Source organism: Cetorhinus maximus, chromosome 14 (assembly GCF_964194155.1).
Source record: "Cetorhinus maximus chromosome 14, sCetMax3.hap1.1, whole genome shotgun sequence".
Classification (NCBI taxonomy): Eukaryota; Metazoa; Chordata; class Chondrichthyes; order Lamniformes; family Cetorhinidae; genus Cetorhinus; species Cetorhinus maximus.
Genome location: NC_135892.1, coordinates 105,016,769 through 105,041,632, shown reverse-complemented (window position 1 = coordinate 105,041,632; position 24,864 = coordinate 105,016,769). Strand labels below are relative to the sequence as shown.

Sequence of the window (24,864 nt, the reverse complement as noted above, 5' to 3'; positions counted from 1 at the left end):
CAACACAGCACCAACCTCCAGGGCAGAAGATAATGGTAAATAGTAACCACTTTTTGACCAGTATAGTACGTTTAGAGGTTTGGTGAATTCCTGAACGAGGGGGGCACGACTGCAAGTGGTTTTGAGCTTTAAGTTTAGGTTTACAGTGTTATGGTGGTTATATTACTGGGCTAGTAATTCAGAGGCCTGGACTAATGATCCCAGGCATGAGTTCAAATCCCACCCTGGCAGCTGAGGAATTAGTTAAAATAAAATTATGTTCAAGCTGGGGCAATCAGGGGTGATCTATCAATGCTTGTCTTATCAGCAACATGCAGTGGGTGAATAAAAAGGTTCACCTGGTTATGTTATAGACTAACTTTGTTGTGGGGGGTGGGGGGGGGTTATGAAAGAAGGGAGGGGGGAACTTCCAGAACTTTTCCAGAAATTGGCCAGTTTTCCACTGACAGTAAGAAGAGTGAGGTGGAGAAGGCCCGAAGTTGTACCGTTTGGATGAAATGGAAAGCATTCAAATTAGCAGAATCAGGAACACATCACTCTGCAGGTTCATGAGTAAACATGAGTGGCACGCAGAAAGCACAAGTTCAGGGGGATTTTTATTTGATAAAATTTTACAGGAAAAAAATGCAGAAACTGAAAATGTTTTCATCCTCTAGAAATTGGAGGTTCACCACATTTCACCTAAACATTACAATTAAAATGTAAAAAAATAAAAGACACTTAAAAATCAATTAATTGATAAAGCTTCCAAATACGACCTGCAGGCACTTTGTTTTGGAATGTTTAAAAATCAAGATTAAAAAAGTTGACATCTCTTGGTTGAAGTTACAGCTGCGGTGAAACCATCGTTGGATCACTCACTGCAGATCCTAGTAGTAGTCTTTGTTATACTGATTGCTGTACTGACTCCAGAACTGTTGAAGTCGCTGTAGGATTTAGAAAAAAAACAAACGTGAGATAATCAGGAAAAACTCTAAATAGCAGCACCTTCCAGAAAACAGAAGTACAGAAAGGTTTTAAAAGTATAAAACAGATGCAAAAGTACATGTAACCCTAGATGGCATGGAAAACAAATACCATTAAAAACAGACTACCTGGGCTAATCATCTCATTGCTGTTTGATGCTATGCACAAAATGACCATTAACTAAGTACATTAAAAAGTCAGCTTAATAACTGGAAACCACATTCTGCACAAAATTACCATTCATAGGGTACGAAGAGGATCTCCATACCTAGCAGGAGGCCAGCTGAAATGTACACCATGCATCCAGGGCTAGTAGCTTCATCAAGTATAATAGCATTGAAGCAACTTTGCTCATTAAAACAATGAATGCAGCAATACCAAGGTGACTATAACTGGATGTTTTTTTTAAGCAAGCCAAGAATCTCACCATCAAAATCCATTTTAGAAGCTGCTGCGCTTCAGGATTCCTGAGATTCTCTTATCACAAGGAGCTAAGTTTAAAATGGAAATACTAAAATCTACCAATAATTGTTTCTCCAGAGGCTTTTGCTCATCCATCCTCCCACTCTAAGCTGCTTCAAGGTCCTCTATAATCTATAATAATAGAGCATCCAATTCTCTTATCAGCACTCACCCCCTCACACTCTTGCTTTTTATTATCATTTATAGTCTTTTTTAAATGCTTTGAAATGAAGCAGAAACCCTGCAGATGACTCCATACTTTAAAACACCCTTGCCCTGATCAAAAACTATACTAAGCAGATTCCAAAGCAGCAACAGCATTTGACAGACACCTGCATGGAGAACAGCTTTAGTCTATAATGCAGCAATATCAGGATCTAGCAACAGAACACTACTAATCACTGTCCAATACAGCTTTTGACAGGGCTGCAGGTAAACTCAGTCTGCTGCTCACCACCTTGGACTGAAGCATTACTTACCGCCTGCTGCTGACGGCTCCAGTTCTGTTTGAAGCCCTGACCTTGGAGGAAGTTTTCATTTCTGTAGCCTTGGTTAAAGCCACGATTTCCCCTGCCCCTGAAATTCTGTCACAATAAAAAAAAAGTGTTTTACTCGAGACAGGTGTACGGTTTTCTACTTGCCCCTAAATAAAGTGTACCTACAGAAGTGATATATTGGGCATCTAGGTTGAAAGGTGCAATGCTTAGTTGCACCACTTAAGTTTTCCAGCTACCTATAGTGCCACAGAAGTCACTCTGATTGAAGGGAACAGTTAGCATCAGTAGCAGGAAATACCAGTTTTCCTTGGAATTGTGTTGTGGACTGTTGATCAGAAATGGGTAGTGTAACTAATATGTAGAGATGCATTCATTGCAAACTCCATTTCATCAGCAAAGGCAAACACCACAATTCTCTCATTCCTGTTGCAGCATTAAATTTGGTGAGCAACTGGCACATTAGTTTCTATTAAGAATGAACCACAAAGTGCAGTGGGATTTTCCACAGCAAGCCAGCCCAGTTTTTCTACAAGCCCTCACATTTTAAAACCAGTGGCCCACAGTACTTCTCAGATATCCAGTAAATGGTAAAACAAAGGTGGCACAAAAAAACCTCATAGCTGCACCAATTCAGTTTTATCCTTAAAAGGAACAGCTTTATTCTTAAAGTTAACTACCATGAGCGGCTTCCCTATCTCTAATCTACTTCAGCCCCACAATCCTCCGAGATATCGTCACTCATCTATTTCTGGCCTCCCGAGGATGCCTGGTTTTATTTGTTGCATCAATGGTGGCTGTGCCTTCAGCTGCCAAGGCCCTAAGCTCTGGGAATTTCCTCCCTCAGCCTCTTCTCATCTCTTTCCTTCAAGAGGCTCCTTAAAATCTACATTTTTGACCATCTGCCTTAATACCATCTAAGTGGCTTGATGATAATTTTATAACACTTGTGAGGTGTGTTGGGATGTTTTAAGATGTTGAATGTGCTGTATATAAATACAAGTTGCTGGTGCTAGGTGGGAAGACCAACTACTGTTCATTACAAAATCAGCAAGAAGAAATACTGTGTGGATACAAAGAAATCAGTTGGAAAAATAAGAGCCCCTGCCTTCTCCTAGTCTTTGTTACTCACAATGAAAAGAGCAGCAAGAATAAGAAAAGGAAGAGGGAAGCAAAGACTAGACAGAAAGATCAAAAGGAAAATTGAAGCAGTTAGTAGGTGAGGAAGAAAGAATCTGAGGTTTGGTTGAAAAGATTCATACCAAACTATTTACTTGACACAAACTTTGAAGTTGCCAACTTAAATGGTAACTAAAACACAACGGTGGAGATTTAGGGGCCTAGTGAACAGAACAATTTAGAAGACTTGGGTCGCGTCTCTCTCAAAAACGGTTCACTGCCAGACAGAATTATCTCGGGGACAGAAATAATACAAAATCTGTACTTTACTTGTCCATAGCCTCCTCGGTTGCTGCCTGGACCCCTGTGGTTGTCTGCCGCACCCCTGTGGTTGTAAGAACCTCCTCTGCCACTGAAAGAGGGTCTTTCGATAAAACCACCCCTGTTGTAGCCTACCATCGGAGTAAAACGCTGATTATGAGCATAGCCACGACTCTGTTGATTTCCTCTTCTATTATATTGTCCACGGTTTGAACCTGCTTGAAAAAGGCAGAGTGTCTTGGGATTATCACATTTCATTTCCATTTAAGTTCTTCCAATTCAATACTCAAAAGGGGAAACATTCATAGGCCCATAGGGGAATAGGGTACAGAAACCAACAGGATAGTTTGTTCAAAGAGCCAGCATGATGACACAATGGTCCAAACAGCCTCTTTCAGTTCTGTATTCTTCTATTAAAAAGGTGACTGAGAATGTCAGTTTACAGAAAACTTTTTCCTTGACATAGGATATTCCTCCAGAACGTGTAAGTTCTGCAAACAGACTCTGGGATGACCCAGTGAGCAGCCAGGTGACATGGATGTCTAATCTGTCCTGCACTCTTATCTCAACCAAAGCTGCTATACAACTGGGAGTTCTTAGATCATGGAAGGGAAATTAAGATTCCTGCTCCTGATCGGTGTCCAGTGATTTCTGCTACAAATGTACATACAGATAGATATTAGGCAAGAACAAATCTGGGCTTGGCTGCAATGCTCCCACCCCATTAGCAGCTGTTATTGAAGTTCACACAGAAAATTTGACTACTAGAGGGACATTCTGGAGGATGCCAGGGAACAATGAAATCATACCCCAAAAGATTAGTTTCTCAAAAGAATCAGAGAAGATAGACACCTAGAGGTCAGCTGAAAAAATAGATGAAAAATTTTCTTTCAAGTGTTATGGCTGGTCAGCAATGTAAGATTAAGTTGTAAACACGTGGTGGGGAGAGAGAAGGTGAACGCAAGAAATAGGAGGAGCAGACCACAAGGCCCATCGAGCCTGCTCTGCTATTCAACACGATCATGGCTGATCTTGGATTTCAACTCCACCTTCCTGCATATTCCCCATATCCCTTAATTCACTGAGACCCCAAAAACAGCCTTAAATGTATTCAATGATGGAGCATCCACAGCCCTCTGGGAGAGAAAATTCCAAAGATTCACAACCCTTTGAGTGAAGTAATTTCTCGTCTGTCTTAAATAAGGCGGTCATTTTCCAACAAAATTAACCCAGCTGGAAATAAAGCCCAATTTGCACAAGTTTACACCAAAAAGTGTACGTTTGCCTACCCCCTCTGTAATTGCCACGGTTCTGATATCCACCACGCCCTCCTCTCTGACCACCTCTATTGTACTGGTTCATTCCACCTCGTTGGCCACTTCGACCTCGATTCATCGCTCTCTTCCCAGAACCGGTATTGGGTTTTTTCTCTGGTGGAAGGGCAGTTTTACTTTCCTCCTTGTATTTCTCGAGCAATTTTTGAGCATCTTCCTTCTGCAGCTCTGCGTAGCTCACCTCATCCAGAAAGTCACCTGGTTCAGGCAGTGTGAAGATACCTTGAAAAACAGACCATTAAAAGTAAGAATCGATATGGTGCAGCAGAATATCTCTATATTACAATTGGTCTGCAGCTCCATAATTGCTCTCCTTAGATGAGCAGATCATTGCAGCCACGTTACATAACCAGTTCCCTCGCTTCCTGTACCCTTCCTCATGTCAGAGAGGATCTACAAGGCACCAGCTCTCCTCTGTCACCTTTCTTCACATCGGGCCAGACAGAATGCAAATAAGACTATTCAACTATGTGAAGCAACACAGCTGATCTCTGTACTCACCCAAAGTCCACATGCATGCCTTTTCCAGTAGGGGTCATTGAACAGCAGCAGAACCACCCTTCCCCCCGACCCTGGTACAAGGAGGCGCTAAAGTCAGACCAGCCCCATTATTGACCAAGACCAGACAACAGTGCAGATCTGGCATCAAACACAGTCTGGCCCTGATTGCTACTTCTTGGGACAATTCAAATTTGTCAGCTAAAGGGTCAGAGAAGTTCAAACAGAAGTTTGCACAATCCAGGACAGCACCTTCTCTCTCTCTCTCCCCTCTTTCAATCCAGGTTATACCTCACACTGAGCTCAGTGGCAAGGACCGATATTAAAACCTCTGAAGAAAGAAATTTAGAAATTTCAGATCAAAAGAGGCACCAGGGCATTTTAAATTAAGTTGGAATTATACCAGTGTGCCCTTCAAGTGATGAGATAATACAGTGCTACAATGCACTGAAAATTCAGAAGATTTACTGGATTCTTGTGTAGCACCACCACATATCTGAGCATCAGAAACTACTTTGTATCGATGTGAGGCTAGCACACCGCTGGCCTACAAATATCACACTAGACCAAAATTACAAGTTCATGAGTAAAGCAGATTGTTTGTAAATAGCTGCACGGCAGCAACTTGTAACTACAGATCAATTCTGAAGCAAGATTTTTTTTAAAAATGCACAAAACATTAGTTATATAGTAGAGAAGTAAAACACCCAAGTTAAACGTATCTCTAAAATTACACTTAACTAATATTAAAGGCCAAATAAAAAGACCAATATAACAGCTAAAGAAATTGTTTAAAATCCAAAAAGGGCGAAATCATATTTTTAAAGGTTTGGTAAAAACACTAGAGGTGACCATTAAGAGCACCGTTGTACCACTAACACATCCAAACCATTGATTAAGACCAGGTATTCTAGCTTCCAAAGAAAAACTGATTGATAAGGCAACACCAGGGTTGCACTCAAATTGGATCTACACCTTTCATTTTCAGAACAGCATGCTCTGGGACATCCTTTCCCTCTTCCTCTGCTTTCTTCTTTGAACGCTCCTTATATTCTTCATCTGATGGGCAAATGACAACCGCTTTACGTTGGAAGCCTGCGAACAGGCACATCTTCCTTCTCTGTGCAGCTGCACACACATTTGTCTACACAAGAAAATTAAAAGTTTTTTTGAAAAAAAAAGCTATGCTTCTCATTTTGAGTTTTCCAGGCACCCCCACACCTCCCATTCTTGCACAGCACCCCATCTTAATTTAAACCCAGCAAAGCTGTTAAAACAGCACTAGTTATTGTGCACCAAGTATACAATTAATTACAGCAAACATATTACAGATTGGATTGGCTACAGTAAGGAATCAAAGTGCAATTATACTGGGTTATTTGGTTGTTTTCCTACTTAGCGAGAACTTAAGTGTCCTATCTGTAATCTGTACTCTATTTCTTTCAATATATCGAACTCTTGCCCTAATTCTATCCTTCTGTCTCCCCAACAATCTGACCTATTGCATAGATCATACACAGGAACAAAAATAAACCTGAATATACAACCAGTCAGTTAAATAGCACAAAGATCAACTTTTCACCTACCTGATCAAGAATGTAGTTGCGCTTCTTGCGAGCTGCAATCTCAATAAACTTGCTCAAACACTGTGTAGCTTGTTGAATCAATGTAGTTAATTTACCTCTGTCAGTCTTCTGACGCTTGAAGCTCAAAACCTGAAAAAGGGTAGAAAATTTGAACAGAACGCAGCCAGGAACATTGTAAATTAGGATCAAACATTATCTAATCGTTCAGAGATTCCTTTGCTGTTTGGTGTAATCTTTACTCATATGCATTCCCTAGCACTTTAACATATTTGTAGTAATTTTCAGAAGTATAATTCTTTTTTTTTTGTATGGTTGCCATTTACTTTCTGGTTTATTTGTAAAGTGGCACCACTGTAGGCGTTCTGTGGTAAAACAAACAATCTATTCATTTCCCTTACACTAAGAAAGACAGTCAATTGCCACAGTGCAATCCTTTCCTTGTGTCTTATGTTATTTTTCGAAACTGCCCATCCTGGTTATGAGGAGTATTTGGGAATGGAGCAGGAAAATAATTCAGGAACTCATTTCAGAGCACCACCTGCTTGACATAAGTTACAACTATACTGTTAGAGCCAATTGTTTACATACAGAATTTCTAAGTGTTTTACACTTCAATGTTAAATGTTGGAATAAAAGTGTAACAAAAATCACAACCTGAAATTGGACTGGAATTGCATGCATATACAAGCCATCTAATAATACAAACATAGATAAGTCATTGCTGTTCAAAAGTAATGCACATCTCCCAGATGCACCTCAAAGTACTGCCACGTGAACGGCAAGTAAATGTAACTCTCTTCTGGTCAGGGCAATTTAAATGTTCATGCAACTTATATTATTTTATTTGTATATGCACATACCAAATAAAGTAAATGTTTCTCAAGTATCTCACCTTCATTATATCCATGATGTTGTTTGTCCCCAAAATGTTATATTTGCCAGGGTACTCTGCTGCATGCTTTGAAACCCATACGGATTTGCCAGTCCCAGGCAAGCCAACCATCATCAAAACCTAAAACAAACCAAACTACATTATTACAGGCTAATTCAAGTATCCCCTTCCTGAACTGACCATTAATGGTTAATGTTGAATAAAAGATTTACTTTGTTTTGCACTACAAGGTTCAAACTTATTTCACTAGCTTCCAACATAAGAATTTAGAAAAATTATAGTGCAGACATACAGCATCACTGAGGCCTGGAGAGATGTATGACATCTGAAGTGCAACAGCTAGTGAGAAAGCAAGTATATTATAGCTATATCCAGGGTGAGACAAGAACTGTGAACATTTTTTTTTAGATGGAACACTGCAGTATCAACTACGAAATCTAATCATGTTTTAAATGTTGAGTAACTCGTATGTCACATTATAGAAAAGTAAACCCTATGTATGAAACAGCTTTGATAGTTTTCAACATGAGTAGATTTTTGTGATGCAAGGGCATCAAGAGATATAGAACAAAGGTAGGTAAAATGGAGTTGACGTAAATGTCAGCCATGACCTAGCCTGAACAGTTTACACCCATGTTCCTACTTTTACGCCACTATGTAAGAAGCAATGATTTTAAAGGATCACGTATACCTCACATTCTCCTTTGGTTTTGGGTCCCTTTGGCCCTCGCACACGTTCCTCCAATGGAACCTGCTGGATGAAGGTGAAGCCTTCCGGTATTGGAAAGTATGGAGTATCCAGCTGTCCAAAATTAAGCTCCACGGCACAATTGTGGCAGAGAACATGTGGAAAAAAGGCTCTGTCAGCAAGACTGTCTTTCCCAATCTTAAATGCAACACCCAGATCCTGACCGTTCTTGGAGTAAGAGACTTCCACTTCATCAGCATCGAAGTTCTGTAACAAAAACGTGTCAAATAACGTTGAGAGCATTAGAATTTCCTGCAGGGAGCAAAATTGAAGTGCAGATTGACTGCAGTCCACAGTTCATGAGAATTTGATAGTTACTGCCACACAAATTCTGAACATTATTAAATACCTTTGCACTGCATCTGTCAATCACCACTGTATCAAGAACAATAACAACCTCAATACTTTCATCAAAAATTCCCCTGGGGTGGCTGGCTGATCCTTACTGTAAAGAATTGATCTCCATAATAAGACTACAAACTAATTGTTAAATAAGAACTTTCCTATGCCTGCAATGGTCAGCTCTTCATGTTATAAGTATACATACAATTAGACATTTTTAAAAAGCTCCTTTCACTAATAATCCCCCATATATTTTGCTGAGTCCTTTTAAATAAAATTTAATTTTTAACTGCAAGTTCTTACTCCCTGACAATATTATCACTGGCATGGAGGAGTTGCTAAATCCAATGTGATGCTAAGTCGATATCAAATCATTTCGATTATTACTACATCTAAAACTGCTAAATTGGTAGTCAAATGTATAGGTTTGATGACCCGTTTAAACTGATAACCATAATGCCATTATTAACCAAAAGGCTTGAAAATACAACAGAAACAGATGGCAAAAAACAACAAATCAGAATCCTTTGTTGGTCCTGATGCCACGATTCCTTATAAATATTGTTGACTTACAAGAAAGCAGCCAATCACATCATTTTCCCCAAACTTTTCACCATAATCTTCGGACTTGCAATTTGAACATTTTGTTCCATTTCCAGAGTACCCGACAGAAAGTTCTTCTTCGCCTGAAAGCAAGAGTAGTTTGAAACAATTTAAGCTCAAGCAACCAACGCTACACCTATGTTAAAAGTTACAAACTGGACTTCAAAACAATGCTGGAAATACATAGGCCATTCAGTGTCTGTAGAGAAAAGGCAGGTGTACTCTTGGCAATAAGCTCCATAATAGAACTGATAATAGAACTTGAATCACATTAGAATTAGGGCAAAGTAAGAATGAGCAGACGATGGTCAGGGGCAATGAATTCAAGATAAAGTACACAAGTGGCCCATATTTCTAGATTCTAGTAATCCCAGAGTTATTAGAATTATAGCATCATGTGACCCTCAGGACAACAAAAAGCAAACTGAATAAACCTGGGTAATTCTTTGCCTAGAAATTGACATGTTCCTAATTTTGATGAAGTATAATGAAGACATCACTGCACATTTCATGTAACCACTCAACAGTGCACCAGAGCATACACGGCAGTTAATATCCTGGATTAAGGAAAAGGACCTGAAATGTGCAAAAAGCAGAGAGAATGTTCCAGTTTGCTTTAAAATTTCTCTCCCCAATCCCCCAAAGCAGTGCCATAGTTTTGCTGTACCTAGTGATAACTTTCAAAAGGGTTTGGATCACTCGCTGTCTTTACTATATTGTTTTGGGCCAGAAAATCTTGGAAGGACACTGGACAACCACTTGGTTTCAGAGCAGACTAAGACCATACCCTTGATAGCTGGATAAAACTATATTGTTATGTAAACCAAGTCTGAATGCCTTGGGGAAATGCCATTATATCAGCAGTTTGGTAAGGAAAAGTGGGAAGTCTACAGTGCAATCCCATCTGGGTAAGTATACAACACAACATACGTATGCTTCAGTGTTGCTTTTGAAAGTAGAACAGGCAATCTACACATGTAGAGATGATAAATGCAATTTCACAAGAAAAATGGGACAAGGATAAAAAAGGTCTGGAAATCGCTTAGTTTACATGTTGATTATTTGCGTCAGCTGTGCATAGAAAGACTTTCTGGGTCAAATATTGACAAAAAGGTAGAACTCTTGAAGCGTGGAGAAACAGAAGATCACATTAGGGAAGAACTACCAAACAAAGGGAAGAACAGGAGAGAGAAAACAAAACTAGGAATAAGCTATTAGGACAAAAACATCTTGCAGCCATATACTTGGCCTGAGGCTGAGATGCAAAGACTGGGTAACATAGAAACTACAAACCTCCCTTGCGTGAAGCAACAAAAATTTATCCAAAAATTCTGAAGAGGGAAGGTTTCTAAGCAAAAGAGAACAGCACATGATTTCCTCAAGAATGGAATAGCTTAAAAACAGAAAGTCAAAAAGAATATCTACCGCACTGCATTGTTGAAAGCAATGTGACACAGCAAAGAAAAGCTGGCACATCTTTGGAATCCAGCACAGTCTCTATAGGGTTGACTGCACATTTGATTAATGTATGGTGATTTGCAACACAGCCATTACTTTGCATTGTAATTAGAGGCACACAAGCACACTAAAGACAGAGATGCTCCAAAGAGTGTTAAATGAAAAAAAACAAGGTACAAGTAACTGTTGTAAAAGTACCAAGAATATAAAATTTAATAGTCTGGCAAATTTTCCCAATAGCTATAAATCTAATCTCCAAATCAAGAGATTAATGCTCAAAATACCCCAAAATGTTTCATTCAATGGAGGGAAAGAGACACAGTGAATTAAGATACAAGAGTTAGCATAGAACAATGTTTGGCATTATAAAACATTTATGCATTTAATAATATGGATCATATAAAGTTTTAAAGAGCACAAATTTAGAAACTAGAAACCAGAAGACCCTCAAACTTTAGGTGTTCAAACGACTTTTTTTTAAGATGCAGGTCTTATGATGAATTATTTCACTAATACAATGCACAATTTAAGCATTCTTTAAAACCTGATATATGACCCATATTAATTAATGCAGAAATGTTTCATAGCGTGTGCGCCATCATATCCCAATTCTCTTTTGTCTCCTTCAGTATTTCTTTCCCATATAAGTATCTATTTCCTGTAGTAACCACAGCAATCAATCTTCAATTTTCTCTTCGGGTAGATATGCACACCTACTAGGACTCAGTTCACCGAGCAAGGCACCTTTTTTTTTTACTTTTGAACTTAAGACACCAAAAAGCTCGCTGATAATCCAACACAGGCAGCATCATAACCTTCTCACCAAACATTCACAAGCTTGTACTTTCCAGAAGATATCATTGGATTTCAAATCACAAGCAGAAACCCAGTTCATTTTTTTTCCCTTTACCCACCTCTGGCCAAGGACATCAAGACCAAATTGCAGCACCTGGCATCAACTATAATTGCAGCTTAAGAATCAAACTTTGAATCCTCTGATCCAAGCTGGTCACTTACATACTGCCTTTAAGCCATCAAGGAGCTATTGTAGCTTTATTTACAAAATACTTAAATGCTATTCCCTGCAATAGATTCCTGTACAAACCACTGGATATGAATCTACTTATTTTTATTAGCGGAGGGATATCAGTGTTGAGTTTCCAACAATTCTCCTGTAGTCAGCAGATAATACTTCAGTATAGTTTCTTTGACAAAGCATACCAGAATTATCTTAAGCTGCAATAAAGTAAAGTATAAAACCTTGACTTGGCCTCATGCAGTTCTTCAAATCTCATTCTCCCACCTTGTCATTGTTTTGCAATTATTTCTTGCTAAGATGAGAAATGTTAAATGCTTGGTAATGGAACACCTTCCCATTTTTGGCAGAGTACCAAGCATAAAGCTTAGACACAACATATTTAGTGGACTGCAAACTACTCTTAATGCTGCTCCAATGTACTATAATCCCATCTAAAAGAAAAACATCCTTTACTACTGGGTAGGACATGTTTTACCTCCATGCCAGTGCCCTGTGCAGCCAATTCATGTTAAATTAGGGGCAATTTTGAAGCTCATGTCCCCCACTCCAAACTGGAATGAAACTGCCTATGTTTTCACACAGTACCGTCAGATAAGGGGAAGCTTTCAACCTTAGTCTGGGATGATTCAATATCAAAGTCACAAGTAAAATGAAAAGTGTCTAATACATTGTACTACCCACATTAAAAAATTAATGTTTGGATTTTTATCTTTAAAAAAAACCCTGATGTAATCAAACTGCCCACATATTGATAAATGAAGTTCTGCAACACTGTCTTTCCCACAAAATAAGAGACTACTACATTCAGTAAGTGGCTTAATTTTCGAAAAGCGCCACTGAAACCATTGCAACATAGTTCCAAGTCCACTGTCACTTGGTAACTAGCAAGTAAGCTGTTGTAAACTCACCATAAAACCTCTCCTTACCTGTTACACCCTCATTGAAAGAAACCTTCACTTATTATCAAATTGCATTCAAATGGCTTACTACACGCAACGCTAAACAATGTTTAAGCCTGTTAACCAACAAGTAACAGTTCTTACCGACCTGGGGAATGGCACTTTTGATAGAAATCAGACACTCTACTCCGAAATGCTTGTGCATTTAGTGGGAAACAGGTAGAGGGGATAGAGAAAAGGATTGGGGAAGGAATGAAGAAAATAGGATGTAAATAAACTTACCAAGTAACATGCTGTAGGAAGCCAGGGACCAGCCAACCCTCACTTCATGTGGGTCAGTCTGATCTGGTGGCAAATGCTTAACTGGTATCTTCTCAGTTACCTGTTGAGACAAATGTCAAAGTCAGACAATACCAATCTAAATTTGAGCCTTTAAAAAAAGAATTGCTTACAAAAACTGAAGACATTTACCTTCACCTCAAAGCAAATTTTGCCTTTGGTAACTCCGTAGGAAGCTCTTCCTCCTGCCCAGAGGTAAGCAAATCCTTCCATAGTCAGTGGCATGGCGCCAAAACGATCTCTATTGATCTTAAAGTGCAAATCGCAGTTGTCTTTAAAAGAACATAGTAGGTGTTAGTATTTTAACGTAAGCCACCATAATAGTACACGTTGACTTGCATGTGTGGGGAATTAACACAACAGGGAAATTTTCCACTGTAATACTAATAGAAGATAATGCTATACACCAACTAAAGAAATAACTAGCTACAGTACTAGATCACTAATTAGAAGGTATAATGTAAAAAAAAAAGCAAGGAGCTGCAAATTAGACCCAAAAACATAAAATAAGTGATCTGTACTAATGTTATGCTGCTTATTTTACAACAGAATCAGTACAGCAGGGTGATATAAGGGTAATTACTAGAACATTTTGATAATCTTTTCAGGGACTAAACTGCACCAAATAGAGCTCTAGGAGTATTAACACAACTCTCTATATATTTTTTAAACACACACAAGCAAGGTAAACGTTAATTTTTTTCCTCTTTACAAAGCTAAAATACTATTATGCAATAGTTATGGTATGAGAAAAGCTGATAGGACATAATGGCAGTTAAAAAACTGCTAAACCTTTACTGGTTTAAAGTCAGCAAAGGGCTTTCCCCAACATAAAAACTGAAATTATTGACTTGACCACAATATCAAAATAGAAGTATATGACAATTATTAAGGAAACTGACTGACATGAAGGCACAAGTTTATGCTTTGGTGGAGGAAGACGAGCTGAAGAGAAAGGGAAGTCCACCTTTCCTATAGATTTGAATGATAATTATAAACCTGCATATGTACCCGAGTACCAAAAAACATATTTCAATATTGGAGTGAATGCTGTAGTTTTAACATGTACTGTCTCCCCATACTGTTGTCAGATGACATGTCAGGAACAACATTATTATAATGATGGCAAAATTCCAGGACCTCTTTACATTTTCAATGGAAAGGCCAAGGACTGTGGGTTGTTACAGTAGCATGTGTTCCAGAATGTACTGGACCCTCGCAGCCATTAGAGGCTAGCCAAGTTAGGTTTGTGGATAAGAATATGCCTGAAGTGCAAATGAACACCCAGCAGGTTTTCACTGTTGAAGATAATGCTAACAATGTATTTACGTGCTTCCAAATTTGACACAGAAATGGTCTTAAACAGGATTAAGACTCTCAGGGCTGATCAGGCTTCTGGACTTGATGCCATATAACAGAATGCTAAGTGACATGAGATCTATTATGGAAACACTGTTTATCTGTTTAAGAGCTCTGAGGCCTTGGCTAATTCAAATTGACTGGAAGAAGTTGAGAGTTTCCCATATTTAAGGGGAAGAAATCATAAACTAGGAATTGTAGATCTATTAGTTTGACATCAGCTGTAAGAAAGATGCCAGACAGCCTTATAAAGGATGTAAACACAATCAGCTGGAGAGCAATTACTAGGTAACGCAGCATGGCTTGAAGATGACGACCTGCCTCACTAACCTGACTGAAGTGGCCAAATTAATGAATAATGGCAGCCCAGTGCAAGTTACATGATATACTATAGAACAGTATAGGGGCCTGGGAGTCATGGTTTATATGTCGTTGAAGGTTCATGTACAAGGCCCATAGATAAGATTTCAGATCAAATTTTGAGGGCAGTACAATATAATACAATATATAGGCTGTGTATAAATAATATGCCTGTTCTAGTCCTCAAACACGCTAGATATCCAGGCTCTGGGTAATTAGGACAGGCTCAATAAATTGGAGTTACTTTCTTTGGAGAAATGCAGGCCACTGAATCTTGATTCGATCCAATTGTTTCCATTACTTTACCCAGAAAGATAGCAGCAGTCAGGGGCATGCATATGAAATATATTAAGTTTCAAGAACAAATGTGCAGCAGGTATTCAAGTTTGAGAAAAAAAATCCAGCTATTATGGGAGAATTTCAAAGCAGCTAGGAATAGTAAGATTCAAGAGTTGCAATAGTTTCCTGGTACTTGACTGATTACCCCAGGAGAAGAAATTCCCGGAGCTTTTCTTTGAAAAGACTCCAATTTTTTTGTCTCTCGCAGGAAACTCTGTCTTTGGGGTGGGGCAGGGGGGGAAGACAATGGTAATGTGTGACTGTAACGAGTTCTGTGGATGGTGTGGTCTCAGTTCAATCATACATGAAACTTCTGACTTCAGCAGCAATTCTTCACACGTTCCCAGAATTCAAATTCCTGCCTCATCCCATTTTACAATACATACATTACCCGATTTAGTTAACATCACGTACATGTATCCAGGGCAACTACAGTATCATCAAATTCCTCTTCATCTTCTTCCACGGGTGGCTGGGGAGACTTAGACCTAGAAACAGCCATACATAATGGTTAATGGCTTGGCACTAAACAGAATAGTAGCGAGAGACTCCAAACTGATTACATGAATACATGAAGTTAATCTTACCGTCGATACTTGTTTTCTTCGATATACTCATAGTAGCCACGCCCATGGTCTTCATGAGGTCTCTTTATACCTTTGCGATTTTGCTCTTTACTCTTATCAGTTGTCTGTTCAGCCTGGCTCTCTCTTCCTAAAAAGAAAAGGTGATTACAAGTTGGCCAATATTGGCTCCAAATGCAAGATTACAAGGATTCCATTAAATTGGAGGAGGGGCAAAAATCAACATACAATTCATGAACAAAGGAAGTTAAACATCATCGTAATGCATAAATATATGGGAATTACTTTAATGGCTCCAAATGAGCTTAATTGTGTTATCAGCCACGTAATTCATGACTGACTTCAGTTTGTTTACTTTAAATAAGATTACATTTTACTATACTGCATTAAATTGCCCTCCTTTCACAATAGGAAGTGTAAATGGTCTTTTACATTTCATTCTCACAAAGCAAATTTCTGCAAAGCATGCACACAAGAATTTACTGGCTTAATGTTAACCACTATAACACTCTTCTACAATTGAGAGGGTATTTAGCCAATGAACTGGATTATTCCTAAACTGAACACAATTGTTGCAACACTTTTCAATGAAAGGATTAAAGATATGCCATGTGAAGTCTCTACTCACCCAGCAATCTGATAAATACTGAGAACAGCCCTTAAAAACAGCTCAACTTTTACTGCTGCTTCACCAGATTCTAGTTCTGCTGCAGGAGAATTTTTCCCTGAAGTTTTTTCATTATCTCCTCTCAATAAAATGCAATTATTTGAAATAAAACTGACCAAGAACAGTGGTTGCTCCTGTTCCACTCTCCACAGACCTCCCACCACCCTCCCAACTTAGGTTCTTCACCTCCACCCGGCTCAGTACCACAGCATCATTTGAAGCTCGCTTTGCTGAAACTCAGTTCAACCTCAACTGTACAAACATGACTCATTGTTCAATTCCTTGACTCATCTCTAAATTAGAATGCTGAATTAGGGACAGTTTAGAACTGTGGGCCCATACAGCAAAGAGTTTAAGGCTGCACATGTTAATATAGTTCCAGAGGAAGACTTTTATCCAGCCTTTTTCAGGTGTTAGCCTTTGCAGCAAGACTGCACCAGTCTCCATGTATATTTAATTCTTTTTAATCAACGCTATGCTGCAAATTTTGTATAATTAACATACAGGTGAACTAAGGTGCTAATTTACTGTGCATTCTTGCCACACATTTAGAATCAGAGCAAGGCAGGAGACTGACTCCTCCAGGCAGCATTTACATTATAAGCACAGCATCAATATGAAACTGCTTTTTGTGTAGAGGCCAATTGTATTGTGAATGCACCTAATGTATTTTACATGCACCTAATGTATTTTACAAACTACATGCACTTTGAATAAGGAAGTAAATGAGGGGGAGTTATTCCTGAGTGGAGATATGCTGATGAAACACCCCGCAGCACAAATAGGACAGTTGTGTCATTGGGAAATTGAAATGGGACACAAAGCTGCTTCCAGAAATAGTTCTTGGCTATTAATAAGCAACTCCTGCTCTGTTAGCCTGAAAGCAGCTGCCTAGTTTGCACTGCTCAATATCAGTAGGGCACCAAAATCACTAAGTACACTTTTGTAGAGGGGGGAAGGGGAAGAGCATGGCATGCACCAAGCTATTTAAAGACAGGTTAAACTGTTAGATCAACCAACATTTTTAAGTTCACCAGAGGATGAAATGTACACTAACAGCTGCTCTATGCCTGGTGCAGTTTGGAACACTAGATTGTAGGGTGACTATTGGTCTTTTTCACCTAAAAATTGTAGCTAATATAAAACTGTTCCAATAAATCCAAATTAAACTGGCAATATTCCAATAGGGCACTTCGACAACTCACCCTAAACTCAACAACGGAATTAGCAATTCCACTACCGGCTTATTTTGGAGGTTTAAGAATCTTGTTTTTTAAACATAAAAACGTTAGCCAATTTCAATTCCTACTGTAGTACCTACACTGTTTTGAATGTTCTCAAACAGTCACTGCAGTCCTGTTGTAAAGTTGGCTCACAAGAAGTGATAGTACCCTGCTGTGAATTGAGCAAAATCCATGAGGGATCCTCTCAAGACTTACAGCATGTGGGTTTACTGCATGGTATACAATTTGCCTGGGTACTTTAAAAACAAATTTTTCAAGTCTGAAAGCTCTCAAACACAAAATAAACCAGCCCGATAAAGTTCTGGATAAGCAGTCTGCAGCTATCTACATGCCAGAAAATGGATTTGCAGCCAAGCAGCATAAATAAGATGCAGCTGGTTGCAAATCGATATTGCAATGACTGATCCAAGGACTGCTACAATGTAGCCTTAAATAACTACATTCTGTATACACTACCAGTCTGTTTAAGGATTGCAGGTTTATTCAAATCTGGGTGCACAGCAAACTCAATTTTTCATTGGAACAGCAGCAACTGTATTCAGCCATCTCTCAGATGGGAAGGTGTCCTTGCTCTGTCATATGTCAAAATTATAGTCCGACAGCCAGTGCCATTACACATCCAAACGCTGTAACAGCTCAGTTGTTTGTGGATAGTCTCCCATGGCATTGCTCACACTGCATAGGATGAATGTTACTTTATAATGACAGGATTGTTACACCACAGGATCACAATACGTTATTCTGCTGCTGAGATGCAATGGAAGCCAATAAACTATAACTACAAAGGCACTAGCTGATCTTAGTTTGGTGTTAACTGCTGTTGTGAGGGATCTATCCTAATTATGAACTTATAAATTTACAGTTCAGAAGTTAGCATGAAATTACCTACCTTTCCTTTTTGCATTCCAACTTTTAAATGAAATGAACACACCAAGGTATGCTTGTCTAGGAAAACATTAAGCCGAGGTAGAGACAAGACGACTGTTTATAACAGTCCAGGGGTGACTTTTAAAAATATGAATTTTCCTACCGTAGAATTTAAACTTGAACTACTTGGGTAGTGCTGCAACTCAGCTAAATCAGTACTTTAATATTCTTCTTAGAATACAGCTTTTTCAAAGATTGAAACATGATAAGGCTTCCCCCCCATGTTAACGACCCACCGTCCCCAAGCACAGTAACTCCTTCAAAACCTGTCAGAAACCACTCAAGAATTCCTCCCTGAACCCCTGTCCTCACCAGCTAGGACTCCACCTCCAATCATTCTTTGGCTTCCATGCTGTATAAACTTGCTGTCGTCTCCAAACTCTATATTCTACCACAACTCCACATCAACCTCCACTCATTCTACAAAATAAAAACAGCCTTGCATAAAGGCAATTCTCTTTGACCACAGTGCATTATCCAACTTCAACATTCTCAAACCACGGTTTCTGACAGGGCCTCCCATACCTGCACTTTGCATTTTGTCCCACACATTTGGGGTGAATTTGCTTGGCTCCGTTCTCAATTTTCTCTGGATACTGCTCAGATTAGTGACTTATCTTCCCAACCCAATGCCATCCCTGGAACCTCCACGAATCTAATCCATGTCCTAAACCTAGAACTCATCTCCATTCAACATCACCTACAGATACAGGTTCACATCCCACATGTACAGCACTTCACACCCAGCTTTACCTCTCTCAGCTGCCTCATAACTTCTTGGATGAAATCCAGGATTGGATAAGCCTCAACTTCATGTGGTTAAAGAGCGGGAAGACGCAAGTTGAAACCCCCCGCCCCAGCCATAAATCTCTACCTTTGCCACTGACTCTAACCCTTAATTGCACACCATCTCAGACCGAGCCGGTCTTTGCAATCTTGGCGTCCTTTTCTTACATTTTAGCACTGCGTCCACTCCAGTATAAGGGTCACCAACCTCTAACAAAACCATCACATGCCTTAAGATAAAAGGCATGCACATGCCTTGTCTGGCTTGACATTGCCTTTGCAGTGGCTTGGGATGATTTATTCAGGTTGAAAGATGCAATACAAGTGCAAACAAAAAAAAAAGTGCAATACAAGTGCAAATGAAAAACAAAAAGCTGGCGCAAAGTTATTTGTGCCCACATGCCAATTCCCCCCCCACCACCTTTCCTCACTCCCTTTGCTACTCCATTTTGCTTTGCATTATTTCCACCCTCCATTTTCTCTGGCCTCCTTACCCATGCTGTATAATCATCCCCCCCTTCTCCCATTTTAAATCCAGTCTCTCTCTCTCTCGCTGTATAACCCAGGCTGAAAGCAGCTCCTCCCCCATCCATCTCTCTCTCTCTTCTCCCCCCCCCACCACCACCCCTCCCACCCCATGTCTCACACGCGCGCCAATGGAGGCGCAGCGCCGGAAGTGATGGTCCTGAGGCTCACTGCCGTTTAAATAATAATAAAAAAAATAGCCCATTTAATGAGAAATAAAGGCCGAGGCTTCCCTCCGGGCGGGGGGGCCCACCTTTGTTGGAGTGCTGCGGGGCAGGAGCTGGGCCCGAAGCGGCGGCCTCCGGCTCCTGTTTGATCGCAGCCCGCGCCGCGCCGTCCCCCAGCTCCATTGTCTCCTCTTCTCCCGCTCTCTGCTGGGCCTGGGCCTGCTCCTGCTGCCGGGCCGGCTCCGGGGCCGCTCCCTCCGCCTCCCCCATCCCGTTTTCCTCCTCTTCCTCCTCCTCCTCGCCGAGGCCGCTCTCGCTCTCGCCCGTTTTGCTCTCGGCCTCCTCCTCCTCCTCTTCCTCCACCACCTCGTCGTCGTCCATTCCCCCTCCCCCTCCGGCGGCCCGGGCCCGGGCCTGGGCCTGGACCTCGGCCTCTCGCTGCGGCTCCGCCTCCGAGGCCTGGGCCGCTGCGGCTACCGTCGGCGCCGGCGGCTCCAGCTGCGGCCTAGCGGCCGGGGCAGCGCCGTTGAGTCCCGGGCCCGGCGCCTCGGCCTCGGCTTTGTCTGCTCCCGCCACCTGCGGTTCTTCCTCCTCCTCCTCCTCCTCCTCCTCGGCCAGCAGCAGCGACTCGGGCAGCTCCCCGGCCCCGGCCCCTTCCTCCTCGCCGTTCTCGGGGGTTTCTAGCGGGCCGGGCCCGTCCTCCTCCTGCTCCTCTCCTCCTCCTCCTCCCTCTCCCTCCTCCTCCATCTCCTCCTCGGCCTCGGCCGCCTCCGCCTCGCTGTCGAGTGCGGCCTGCAGCCGCTCCTGGAGCTCGGCCTTCAGGCCCTGCACACTCAGGCCGCGCCGCTTCAGCTCATCCTTCAGCTCGGGCACCTTCAGCTTCTTGACGTTGATGTCGCTCATGGTTGAAGTCAGGGTCTGGGCTCCGTCTCCCTGCACCGACCGAGCGAGCGGCTCCTCGAGGCACCGCGCCGCGCAGACTCAGTGCGGACCAGCGGCGGCCTACCGTAAAACCCCGAGTGTGCGCGCCGATTAGGAGATCAACAACTGGGCTGCTGGTGACAGTGAATCACCAATTGGGCTGCTGGTGATAGCACATTACCATCTGGCTGCTATTGGATTACTCATTGGTTGCTAGTTGTAGTGCATCACCAACTAGCACTGGTGGTGGTTTACTCATTGGCTGCTGGTGATAGTGGATTACCAACAGGAATGCTGGTGGATTACCATTTGGGCAGTGGATTACCAACAGTATGCTTGTGGGTTACTAATTGACTGCTGGTTATTGTGGATCATAATCTGTCTGCTGGGGGATTACCAGCTGGATACCAGTGGTAGTGGATTACCAACTGAATGGTGGTCAAATCTAAGCCAGTTGCTGGAGGAGGAGGGACTTTCAATGGGCTGCTAGTGGGATTACTGTTGGGATTTTACTGACAGTGGATCACCACTACATGGGGGCGACAGTGGCTTAGTGGTAATGTCGCTGGACGAGTAATCCAGAGGCCCAGGCTAATGTTCTGGGGTTTAAATCCCACCTCGGCAAATGGTGGAATTTGAATTTAATTAATTTTATAAATCAGGAATTGAAAGCTAGTCTCAGTAGTGGTGACCAATGAAACTATCATTGATTGTCGTAAAAACTAATGTGGTTCAGCCTTGTCCTTTAGGGAAGGAAATCTGCCGTCCTTACCTGGTCTGGCCCACAGCAATTTGGTTGACTCGTAACTGCCCCCTGACATAGCCTATCAAGCCACTCAGTTCAAGGGCATCTGGGGACGGGCAACAGATGCTGGCCTTGTCAGTGATGCCTACATCTCATGAAATGAATAAATTTAAAAAAAACAACTGAATGCTGTTGGTGATAGTTGATTAGCAATTGGCTGAAGGTAGTATTGGATTACTAATTGGCTGCTGGTGGGTTACTAATTGGATCCCACTGGTAGTGGATTACCAACTGGCTGGTGGAGATGGCTGATTACCAATTTTCTGTTTGTTGGGGGATTGCCAGTTGGCTGCTGGTAGTGGGGGAATTACCAAATAGTTACTGATGGTAGTGGCTTACCAACTGGATGGTGGTCAAATACCAGCCAGTTGCTGGAGGAGGTGGGGGGACTACCAACAGGGCTGGTGGATTACTAATTGACTGTTGGTGCTAATGGTTTGTCAACTGGCTGCTGATGGTGGTAGTGGATTACCAGTTGGCTGCTGGCGATGGTGGTGATGGATTACATACAAACATATGAATTAGCAGCAGCAGTAAGCCATTCGGCCCCTCAAGCCTCCTCTGCCATTTAGTAAGATCATGACTGATCTGCTTGTGGCCTCAACTCTACTATCCTGTCTACCTCATACCCTTTGACTCCCTAACGAAAACAGAATTACCTGGAAAAACTCAGCAGGTCTGGCAGCATCGGTGGAGAAGAAATCAGTTAACGTTTCGAGTCTTCATGACCTTTGACTCCCTTGTTAGTCAAGAATCTATCTAACTCTGCCTTAAAAATATTCAATGACACCGCCTCCACTGCTCTCTGGGGAAGAGAATTCCACAGACCCACAACCCTCTGAGACATAAATTCTCCACATTTCCGTCTTCAATGGGAGACCTTTAATTCTTAAACTGTGTCCTCTAGTTCCAGTCTCTCTCACAAGGGAAGCATCTCTTAATATCTACCCTGTCAAGTCCCTCAGGATATTATTTGTTTCAATAAGATCATCTCTCACTCTTCTAAACTCCAATGGGTACAGGCCCAGCCTGCCCAATTTTTCCTCATACATCCCAGGAATCAATTGTGCGAACCTTCTCTGAACTGCTTATAATGCAATTATATCCTTTCTAAAGAAGCCAGAATTGTACACAGTACTCCAGATGTGGTCACACTACTTCCTGTACAATGGAAGCAAATCTTCCCTAATTTTATATTCCATCCCTTGCAATAAATGACAACAATTCATTTACCTTCCTAACCGCTTCTTCCTCAAACAGAGGCCCGAACAATCCCCATCCATCACTACTCTCCTCCGTCTGGCTGAGCTTGTTCTCTCACTGAACAATATCTCCTTAAACTCCTCTCAGTTCCTCCAAATAAAAGGTGTGGCTATGGGTACTTGCATGGGCCCCAGTTATGCCTGTCTCTTTATGGGGTATGTGGAACATTCCTTGTTCCGGTCCTACTCCGGCCCCCTCCCACAACTTTTTCTCCAGTACATCGATGATTGCTTTGGTGCTGCTTCATGCTCTCATCTAGACCTGGAAAAATTTATTAATTTTGCTTCCGATTTCCACCCCTCCATCATTTTCACATGGTCCATCTCTGACACTTCCCTTCCCTTCCTTGACCTCTCTGTCTCAATTTCTGGTGATAGATTGTCCACCAATATTCATTACAAGCCCACCGACTCCCACAGCTACCTCGACTACAGCTCCTCACACCCCACTTCCTGTAAGGACTCCATCCCATTCTCTCAGTTCCTTCGCCTCCATCACATCTGTTCTGATGATACCACTTTCCAAAACAGTTCCTCTGACATGTCTTCCTTCTTCATTAACCGAGGTTTTCCACCCACGGCGGTTGACAGGGCCCTTAACCGTGTCTGGCCCATCTCCCGCACATCCACCCTCACACCTTCCTCTCCCTCCCAGAACCATGATAGGGTCCCCCTTGTCCTCACTTTGCAGAACACCTTCAGTCTGTCCGCAAGCATGACCCAGACCTCCCTGTCGCTTGCCATTTCAACACTCCACCCTGTTCTCATGCCCACATGTCCGTCCTTGGCCTGCTGCAATGCTCCAGTGAAGCTCAACGCAAACTGGAGGAACAGCACCTCATCTTCCGACTAGGCACTTTGTAGCCTTCTGGACTGAATATTGAGTTCAACAATTTTAGATCATGAACTCTCTCCTCCATCCCCAACCCCTTTCCGATCCCCCCTTTTTTCAATAATTTATATAGATTTTTCTTTTCCCACCTATTTCCATTATTTTTAAATGTATTTCCATCCATTGTTTTATCTCTACCTTATAGCCTATTTCGATCCCTTCCCCCCAGCCCACCCCCACTAGGGCTATCTGTATCTTGCTCGTCCTGCTTTCTACCCTTAATGTCACCTGTTAGCACATTCCTTAGATAATATCACCACCTTCAATACCTCTTTGTCCTTTTGTCTATGACATCTTTTGGCAATCTCCACCTATCACTGGCCCTCTATCCAGCTCTACCTGTCCCACCCCTCCTTAAACCAGCTTATATTTCACCTCTTTTTTATTTTTCCTTAGTTCTGTTGAAGAGTCATGCGGATTCGAAATGTTAACTCTGTTCCTCTCCACAGATGCTGTCAGACCTGCTGAATTTTTCCAGGTATTTTTATTACCTTCCTAATCACTTGCTGTGTTCCTGCATACTAACTTTTCCTGATTCATGTACCAGGACACCGAAATCCTCTTTTCCACAGAGTTCTACAATCTCTCTCCATTTAAATAACTACAACTTTTTTATTCTTCCCGCCAGAGAGCTGGTAGAAGCAAGATGGACTGAATGGCCTCCTTCCATGCTATATCATTCTCTGATTCTATGGACTTAACCACAAACCCCAAAAATGAAATTTATGAATTATTATGCTATTACTATTATCCGGCACACAATCTAATCATGGAAAGCCTTAAGCCTACTGGAGCATAGCAGAGGCTGTTTCACCATTCCAGGCATGGGTCCATAGAAGAAAGGCAGACAGTCAGAACGACACCTCTCCTCTTCCCATCACCTAGGCTGTGTCCAGCCTGGACCTGTACATACTCTTGGCCAGTCT

The 24,864-nt window shown here is 41.6% G+C and overlaps 1 protein-coding gene across 2 annotated transcripts; it reads right to left on the bottom strand.

Moving 5' to 3' along the window:
- Positions 1 to 578: 578 nt before the first annotated feature.
- Positions 579 to 21,067, bottom strand: hnrnpua (heterogeneous nuclear ribonucleoprotein Ua). Of its 2 annotated transcripts, none has more exons than XM_078557403.1 (14): positions 20,145 to 21,067; positions 15,746 to 15,872; positions 15,573 to 15,646; positions 13,233 to 13,372; positions 13,044 to 13,143; positions 9,336 to 9,448; positions 8,364 to 8,627; positions 7,673 to 7,792; positions 6,781 to 6,909; positions 6,170 to 6,338; positions 4,652 to 4,918; positions 3,372 to 3,580; positions 1,908 to 2,012; positions 579 to 926 (listed from the first exon to the last, which is right to left on the bottom strand). In XM_078557403.1, the coding sequence occupies exons 1-14, from the start codon at positions 20,959 to 20,961 to the stop codon at positions 870 to 872; spliced, it is 2,691 nt and encodes an 896-aa protein (XP_078413529.1). In that variant the 5' UTR covers positions 20,962 to 21,067; the 3' UTR covers positions 579 to 869. The 2 variants fall into 2 exon arrangements, with proteins under 2 accessions (XP_078413529.1, XP_078413530.1); XM_078557404.1 differs by having other exon boundaries at positions 3,372 to 3,577; positions 20,145 to 21,066.
- Positions 21,068 to 24,864: the final 3,797 nt, after the last annotated feature.

Excerpts from the sequence above, each read along its gene's own strand:
- hnrnpua (XM_078557403.1), bottom strand. The coding sequence starts at position 20,961 with ATGAGCGACATCAACGTCAAGAAGCTGAAGGTGCCCGAGCTGAAGGAT. Across the intron at positions 13,144-13,232 it reads AAATTTGCTTTGAGGTGAAG|GTAACTGAGAAGATACCAGT; the intron begins GTAAATGTCTTC and ends TTGTCTCAACAG. Across the intron at positions 927-1,907 it reads GGAGCCGTCAGCAGCAGGCG|CGACTTCAACAGTTCTGGAG; the intron begins GTAAGTAATGCT and ends TAAATCCTACAG.